The following is a 9,248-nucleotide window of genomic DNA, read 5'->3' on the forward strand; positions in this document are numbered from 1 at the left end:
GGCTGCTGGTGGTGGTGCTGGTGCTGGAGGAGCTGCGGTTGCTGGCGGAGGCGCTGGCCGAGGAGCTCGTGGTGGCTCAGAGACTGCAGGCTGAAGTCTGCGGGAGGAAATCACAGAGGAAATGGTAAAGCGATTGTTTACGGAGTTCCATCGCCGGAAATATACCGTTTCGCAGGAGAGGCCCCAGTCGGGACGGAGTGGGGTGGGCGGGGCGTCCGCGCGCCTCGGAAAACAAACACGGCACGACGGGGCTGTATTATTCACCTCCCTTTATTCTTTTAACAATTCAAACGGAATGCGGGAATCAAAATTTCAACGGGGCTTATTCGTTCGACGCGACTGAATTCATTGTGTTGAGGCAAACAACCACGATCCAGAGTAAAATAAAGGTTTTGTTTTTGAGACGGCTAGCGCGTCGGACACTGGGTGCGACCGTTAGCGAGAACAAACTTGCCCCTCGCTCGGCCCGCCGGCGCCGGCCCCGAGTAGGTAATGTGATTTGTACTCGGATACCTACCCCCCGCCCCCTCTGGGACGAACTGCTGGGCGGACAGGCCCTCTCTCTAACGCCGCCGCACCCCCTCCTCTTTCCCCCCTTACGGCCCTCACGGGATCATATCTCGGCAAAAAGGATGGGGCAGATGACCCGCGAGAGGGCGGCGGGGAGCGTGAGCTGAGCGTGAGTGACACGACGCATCGAGCGCCTGGCCTCCGTAAGGGGCGAGGCGCGGCGCCCAGACTCCAGCACTCGCATCCCTCCCGCTGGCCTGTCCCGACCGTTCACTATTTGTGCCGCAAAGAGTCATTCTTTGTTCGGGCTGGAGGACTCACCTGACGGCAGGTGCAATGCTGGTCGGGCCGCGACGGGCCGCAGGACGCCGTGCGGCTGCTGGTACAGCCCGTGCAGCCCCAGCCCCCACAGGTAGGCGGGCGGCACACCACAGGGCATCTGGAAGGGCGCGGGCGGCAGCGCGGGCGCGGGCAGCCCGGCGGGGCCCTGCGGCCGCGAGATGAGCGAGTCCACGAGGAAGGACCGCGACATGGCTTCGTATTGGGGCGGGTAATCCTCGTCCTCACTGCTGCTCGGCGGGCTGCGTCATCACTCGCACGGACACACGCGCACGGACACACACGCACGCACACGCACTAACACACGCCAGGACACACGCACACGGTCCGTCCCCGCTGACGGCGAGCTACGATCTGAGAGTGCGAGTGAAGCTCGATGCAAACAGTCACCCGCCGGTGCACCCTGCGCTCCCCCTCCACCCCAGGACCACCCCTCCCCTCCCTCTCCTCCCCCTTGGTGCACCCTCCCCTCCGACCATTCAGTCGAAAAGTATCGCGAAGCTCCTCCTTCTCCCTACCATCCCCGCCCCGTCATCGGCTCCGCCACCAGCCCGCCCCGCCCGCTCCTGAACTTGCTCCTGGACGGCTATCAGGCCATCAATGAAAAGGAATCGTGTCGAGTGTGAGGCACCGTAGAGAAGGGGACGGAGCGTGTCCAACCAGTTACACCCCTCCGCCCCACCCCTCTCGCCTCTGTTTCAAAAAACGCCATACTCACAAAAGACTTGCATGGGGCAGAAGAAGCGGGGAGGGGGAGAGAGGGAGAGAGAGGGAGGCAGGGAGACAGAGAGAGAGAGAGAGAGAGAGAGAGAGAGAGAGAGAGAGAGAGAGACCCAGAGAGACAGAGACAGAGAGAGGGATGGAGGAGGGTGGGCGACCTTCCCCGCTTCCCTCCGATATTGTATTTCGTTGTTAATCTGTTAAAGTGATATTGTACCAGCTAAATTGGCAAGGAACTCGTCTTTTATTTAAGCAGCGACATATGGCCGTCGAATAATCCCTGTACATTATGTATGACTCTCGCGACGCCGTGGGGCGCGGTCTCCTTGCTCTCGTCCCCTCACTCTTTTCTTTTCTCTTTGGTTTCTTTGGGTCATTACTCCATTAGCTCTCCGTAAATCAATAAAACCACCGGAACAGCACGAGAAAAACAAGTGGATTTAGAATTTCCAGACTATATTAGAAAACTGAATGATTTTTGTTAAATTACACGTAAAGCTTTGTGCGCAAAATTATTGTAACTATTTTGAACTAACACATTGTTTTAAGATGACGTACCATACTTCATATGAACTATTCATTGTGCTATATTGACACACAAACAATTAGTGTCCGTCTCTACTTGTAAGTACTGCACGTTCTTTTAAGATAAAGGGTGGTGTTAAATTTTGGTGAAAATACCGAGGGGGAAATCACTTGCGAAATAGTTCGTACACCTTCCCCCGAAATAGTCCGAAAATAAAGGCGGAATAGAGCGAAATAGACGCGAAACACGTAGTTGGTGAAATAGTCGCGAAATACCCCGGAATATCAATATCGCGTAATACCCTGAAATAATCCGAAATTGGCGAGAAATAACCGCGAAATGGCAGGAGAAATAACCTCAAAATAGCCCGTACGGTACGAACCCAAGTGATTTTCCCCTTGGAAAATACATGCAATTTTAATTTCATTTTTACATCCGATGATCAATAAAATTTCAGGTATGGAAAGTGACGCGAAAAATAAAGAGTGGGTGCATCACGACAATAATTGGGTATTTAGCAAATACATGATATTTTTACATGGTAGATCTCCCCCTCTCTCTCTCTCTCTCTCTCTCTCTCTCTCTCTCTCTCTCTCTCTCTCTCTCATACACACACCCGCTGCAATGGTGATGTAAAGAAAGACAAATAAAGGGTGGAGGCTGGTCATCGCCATTGCAGTATCGCAACCGAAAAACAGAGATTATTTACGCCTTTGTGTACGTACGATAAATTAGTGTCAGCGGCAGGGAGCAGATAAAGCTCACAGTACTCGTTTTTTTATTATTATTTTTTGCACTCTACCATCCGTCCAACAACATCGGCGCTTCAGAAAGCCACTCCAACGAACAACATGAAAAATGTATGACATTTGCAGTGATATAATGTATCCTCTGAAGAGGCAAACCACGTCACATGGTATCCAAAATGGTCGTCAAATAGCGCATTTGCTGGCGTAAGGGGGCGGGAGTACATTGCTGTGCCAATCTGCTCCGCGTCTTATTATTTCCCGTATTCGCTGTATTCGCCGTCCCATCACAGCATCACAGGGTCGGGTAGCCCGGGTGACCGGGCTTGTCTGAGGTAGGATTTCAAAGCGAAACAACGTGTCTGGATCCGCGTTCGTCCCCCTGCTACAGCGCTCGGACCTGGGACTATGGACTCCGGCGCTGGCCGCTCGACCCGACACGGTCCTGCTGCTCGGCCTTGGCTCCCGGCGGCCCTTCAGAAGCGTCGCGACGGGGTCTGTCAACCCTTTTTTTGCCGTAGCCGGGGCGGGGCAGGGCAGAAAGGAGGGTGCAAAAATGGATCGTTACACGGTGGAGGGTAAAAGAGTAAGGGAAAGCGTAGAGAGTGAGAGAGTACAAGAGAGAAGATGGAAGTGCAGGGGGTGTTGGTGTCACCGTGGTATTTACTCGGGTCCAGGCGGGGGTCACACGACACCTAGATTAGTTCCCATGCCTGTGCCGTGCACTTGCAGCCGAGCGGCCGCCAGGGCATCCCTACTTTAGATTTGGCCCTAAAAGACTTAAAATCACTTACATTTTTACCATTTTAATTTTAACACTTTGATTGTCCTGACAAATCGGAGCGGGAACACCATGTGCTTCCTTGTCCTGTCTCCTATCTGCCAGCAGCGGCCAGCAGCGCCAGTAGATTTTGATCAATATACCGGAGGTGGCTGCTTACAACTCTGCGCAATTATGTATCCTCACTCAGAAAATCGTTTCCTTGAAAGAAACATGAGGAAATTTTTCTCTTGTTCCAAAGAAATTTGCTTCGTTAAACAGAAAAAAAGTTCCGTAAATATTTTTCTTCAAATAAATGTAAATTTCTCCTTAACAATACGACGTTGAGTACCAAGGAGGGTGGCAATCACGGCTGATAGTGCCCATACGTGTGGTGAAGTGGGACTCAACGTGTTAAAGAAAGGGAAAACGATGTGTGTCTTTAAGGTAAATTTCGTTGATTAAAAGCTAATTTCGATGAAATTTCTTTGTTTCGAGGAAACAATTTTCTGGGTGCTGTATCGCAAGCAGACCACTCTTAGTTCCTTACAAACAGCGGTGTTCGTATTACGAAGAATTTGTTTGTAACTTACAAAGGATCTAAAGCAGCCATATTACGAACGATTTTTATTCATATTACGATCACCCCCCATTCGTAATACGAAAAGCCTCGTTTGTAGTACAAACCAGGCTCTTAGTAATACAAACAATTTGTTTGTAATACAAATGCTCTAAAACATTTGTACGTTACGACGAGCAGTTGTTCGTAAGGAACTTAGTGACGGGCTAGTCCATCTCCTCCCCTGATCACGCCGCTTTACGGACCCGCACGAAGTGGCACAGCATATACAGAGAACACGGTTTCGTCAAAATGACAAGACAATGACCACAACAAGGCACAAGAAGAGACTCTAGGTGCTATTCGTTACCATCGTTACTAATGGTAGGTGGTTGGTATGCAATAGTCTCCGCGCGCCACCCGCCAGAAACAACCCCTCGTTAGCCTTAACGCTTGGATAACTCTTTGGCCAACGCCCCACATTAGCCACACTCGTCGCACCTTGTTTCTCAGACACAATAATGCTGTGTGTTTGGCCAGCGAGAGCAAACACATTGCGCGTGTGCGCGACTTGCCGCAGCCGCAGCGGTGGTCTGCGTGCTCAAGTGATCTGCCTCTGCCATGTGGTTGCATTTTCCATTTAAAAAGGTAGGAAAAATCGCTTGCTGATTGCTTCCTAAAAGACAGTGTAAAGTAAATAAGCACTGAATTTCATTGCTGTCGATTATCAAAGCTCTGATATTAGCTGGTCAGGGCTACTTTTATTTAAATTATTTCGGTTCCAATCTGAGATCAGGAAACATACCCAAAGTTTCATTTTGGGACATACTACTCCTACTGTAGAGACAAAACCTTAAAAACGTCACGAACCATCCAACTAGCTCACACGCTCGTGCTGCCCACTTGTCGGCAGTAAGTTCCCACACGTACAGCAACAATGACATGAATGAATGTATGACCTACTGCAGTCAAAATGTATGAATGTAGAACATTGTCTTCTTTGTGTACCGCCCTTGGATGCAACATCAAAGGGACGAAAGGAGAGAGAGGGAGAGAGAGAGAGAGAGAGAGAGAGAGAGAGAGAGAGAGAGAGAGAGAGAGAGAGAGAGAGAGAGAGAGACGCAGGTGTACTGTAGTGCGAAGTAAAGCGCCAATGATAGAGAGCGGTGGAGTCCATAAAGTGCCACCTGCAGGCTGGCTGCCCCGCTGCGTGCGCCCATTCAGGTCCGGGACGGTAGTGTTGTTGTTGCCGCGTTGTAATGACCACGACCCCAGGACAGTAGAGAGACAGTTTGCCGCCGACGCGACGCCGCCCGGGGGCCTTTGAGAGCGGCGCGCGCCGCCCTACACCCCCCGCCCCGCCCCACCACGCCCACCTCGCCCAAGGCAGGCGGCACCACATTAAAAGAAGCGTGCGAAAATATTTTTCCCACTAAGCTCATCGTGAATGGGGAGTAATGTGGATAAAAGGGGAGGAAAAAGTTCAGGAAACAAAATGTGGAGAACTTACCTTCATATTGCAGACGTCGAGGCAGATGTATTTCTGTAAATGTTTACGTCAGTTTACGAAGCTCCTATAAATAATGGAAGGCGTGCAAAAAGTAAACTTGCGTTTTTCCAAGAGTGTTATTTAGCGAATTCCTGAATTCCTATGATACACTGTTTTCATCAGTTTTCATAAATCGTTTTAATTACATTTTTACCGGCGGCTTGTATACTGTTCAGCGTGTTCAGCATTTTTGGGCGCAAGAAATGGTCCGGCTCTGACTGTGCCACCTAAGTAATTACTAGTGATTTAAGTTCATGTGGTTCATGTAAACTATGATATTGTTATGCACTAATTTAAGTGCACTTCCATGACCGCGCATAGCGCGAATTTCATGCAGTTACGGGCTTACATCAGAGATTTACTCGTGTGCTTATTTTGACAAGGAAGATCATCACGCACAGTGCGCGTACGACCAACAAAGAAGGTAAGCACACCCCAACAGCGACGGGGACGGGGACGGAAGAAAGGCGTACCGAAAGGGGCAGCAGAACCCTACGTCGCGCCGCGCGTTTTGACGGACAGCATGGCTGTCTTTCGGGTGGCAGGGGGACGGGGGTGGGAGGCGCCAGGCCGTCTGCAGACGAGGTGGGCGGGTGCCCGTCCGTGCGGGTGCGACCTGCCCGGCTCCATTCAGCTGTTTGTTTCCTACACGGCTGGCTTATAGACATCAAGCTTGTTATACACATTGTTACGTGTACACCGCGCGCTCCTTTGTCGGAGTCCGTTCGAGTGTTTTGTTGTGTGCTTGGCTTGTTTTGTTGCGTAGGGGGCGGAGCTCTCGGCCAGGTTTTAGGCGGTGGCGGCACCGTGCCACCCGCGCGGCATGCGATGTTCTCGGCTTTGCCAGGCTTTACTAACGCATCAAGTTTGGCCCGAGGTGTGGCCAGGCCATGGTGATCACCATTTAGTGATGCACTCCCATGTTTGGTCATTTGGGAGGAAATTTAACGGTGTTGAACCACGGCCCAAGCCAGCAAGAATTTTGGTGTAAAGTACATGGTAAATTCAATAGACGGTTCCCGCTCTGCGCGTTTCGAGAAGAAGTAAGGAAATCAGGACCGGAACCAGTACGAAAAGTCCGCTTATTTTTCTTATTTAACTGTACAGTTTCACTTATATGACCTCGAGAAAGTCCATGGAACAATGAAGGTTCATTTGCAATAATTTTTACCGTAATTTCAGAACTGTTTCCGGTGACGATTTCTTTAATTCTTCTTGGAATGGGCACAGCGGGAACCGTCTATTCCCAGAACCGCACAGTGCAACCAAGCAAGAGAGTTGAGGAGTTTGTCCAAAATATACTGTACCGCATGGGCGTGCCTACTGTCGCTCACCATGGCGCCTTATGGCCCCGTGCGAGTATGCAACCCACCCGCGAGTCTACATGCGGTACATTTTTAGCAAAATAAAGGAAGAGGTCTGTTAACCACCCTGTAAAAAACAACCTCCTTAAATTAAGAAAATTTTGTGGTATAAGTGGAGGACAGGATAGTCATCATGTTTTTAATATCGGCTCGTTCAAATATCGCGCCTGCATCATCATAGGGCAGTACAAACTCGGTCACCGAGCGGGAGGCGCGGCCCTCGGTGCAGCCATTGGGTCAAGGGGTCATGCCTTAATGCCCTAGCTGCCCCTACTTTTGGCGCTTCGCGCAGCCTCCTCGGCGCCTACGGTCGTCTGCATGAGTTCGGATAAGAGAGGTGATCTATTTTAAAGAACTTTATCCATAGACTTTGTGGTCAAGTAATAAGTAAAGTCCTGAGGGAATTTCTCACAGAAACCAGTCATTTTGAAACTTACTGGCACAGAATACGAGCAAGAGAAAAATGAGGATGCGAGTGGCACGTATGGTTAAAAAACAGTGGCGAGGCAAATTTATTTTTCGTCTTAAAACGGTCAAGTAAACCTTTACAACCAATAATACGATGAAAAACATCCTGCCGAGCAGATCTTAAAAGAAAAGGGAGATTTAGTGAGAGCAGGACGTTCACTCATGGGTAGGTGCGAGGAAGGGCGGGGGGCTTGGGACACAATAATCGCAATAAAATAAAACCCTCGAGTGTCTGCCGCGGACGGACTTGTCATGCCAGGTTATCAGCGACTCGCCTCGTGCCTACCCTCTGGCCGTTACTGCGCGCCACCGGGCTGCGTTCAAAAAAGCGCGAAATCTCCACGTCCCTCTCTTTCTTTATCGCTCTTCAAGCCGTTCAGAGCGTATCAACAAAGTGAGAGGGACGCCAAGCCCCGGCTGCCTCCGCGTCGGTACAAACCAATACAAATATTGTGCCTTTGTCGCTCTCGAGAGGACCGGGGCTATCATTCAACCTCATTTTGTGGTCGCGTGAAATTGCGAAATTTCGCGGTTGAATTGGAATCTGAGCGAGCGGCGGCGCAGCGGAGGCGTGCCTCTCGGCGTGCCCTCCACAGCCGGGCGGGTCGCTGCGCCTGGCCTTCAGCGGGCCTGGCCTTCAGGCCGGGGCTGTGCGCTGCCCCTGTGATGGTCAAAAGCCTCCACCACCCATAATCCCCTCGGTTTGAAAGTGTAGTCTTTCGTTTGAAGTGTTAGCGATGTACGAGAATGTCGCAGATCTCGAGAGCATTTGGAAATGCTGGAGTTACGTGTCGCTCCATTTAAAGCGATGTAAACTGGAACATCGCTCCACGTGAGTAATTGTGGAATTGGTACTCAAATAGAGAGTTGAAACCAACACTGGAAATGCGAGCTTATGCCTTTGTTAAAAGCGAGGGGGCAATAACTCCGAATTCAAAGTGTACACATGATTCCCGTTGATTCCCATTGATTCCCGTCGTGATTCACATAGATTTCCGTTGATTCCCGTCGTGATTCTCACTGATTCCCGCTGATTCCCGGGACGGTGTGTACACATGATTCCCGGAGTTATTGTCCCCTCGGTTAAAAGGAACAAAAGTGTCCAAAGGCATTAAAATTCAGTACCTTTGGACAGTTTTCACGCCTTTGTTGGGGCGCTAATTTTTAATGACTTTGTCGACTTTGTGAAGGCATTAAAAACCCGTGAGTCCTTGATTTACATATGATACACCTTTGTTTTTTTCCAGAGAGGCGTCGCTCTCCCACGAGAAACAAAATTGGAAGCAATGCGTCGCTCCTCCAAGAGCGACGCGCGTGACTCCTGTATTCTCAGTGAGGAAACGGGAAAGTTCTTTATCATAAGACTGATTTGAAGGTAAGTTTGTAGTTGAACATGAGGAACAGGAGGGCCAATATTGCTATACCTAAATCATATGAGCCACGAGAAACATCTCGCGAGAGGTATTAAACGTCCCGCGCCCCACCACCCCCCGCCAAGCCCCGCCACGCGCCGCACCTGCGTGGGCAGTTGCTCCTGCTGTGCGGGCGGAGGGGCGGGCCCTAGGAGGGGCTGACGCGGAAACCGACGAGCCGGGGGCAGCGGGGGGAGGGGGGGGGTATTTTATGGGCAACTTTAACTCTATACGGAGCCAGTGACTCGGAGATACATGCAACTTTCGTCAATCGGACTAATGGAACTTCCCCCGT

At 50.6% G+C, this 9,248-nt stretch overlaps 1 protein-coding gene across 1 annotated transcript in view; it reads right to left on the reverse strand.

Annotated features, from left to right (window-relative positions):
* The window catches only part of LOC127749801 (uncharacterized), a 37,873-nt gene extending 36,651 nt beyond the window's left edge, over positions 1-1,222 (reverse strand). Inside the window, exons 1-2 of the mRNA XM_052269529.1 lie at positions 832-1,222; positions 4-97 (exon numbers count right to left, since the gene is read on the reverse strand). Coding sequence (XP_052125489.1) covers positions 4-97; positions 832-1,042 — 305 coding nt within the window. The 5' untranslated portion in view covers positions 1,043-1,222. The remainder of the gene's footprint in view (positions 1-3; positions 98-831) is intronic.
* Positions 1,223-9,248: the final 8,026 nt, after the last annotated feature.

This window comes from Frankliniella occidentalis, unplaced genomic scaffold (assembly GCF_000697945.3).
Source record: "Frankliniella occidentalis isolate FOCC.00 unplaced genomic scaffold, Focc_3.1 Scaffold94, whole genome shotgun sequence".
Classification (NCBI taxonomy): domain Eukaryota; kingdom Metazoa; phylum Arthropoda; class Insecta; order Thysanoptera; family Thripidae; genus Frankliniella; species Frankliniella occidentalis.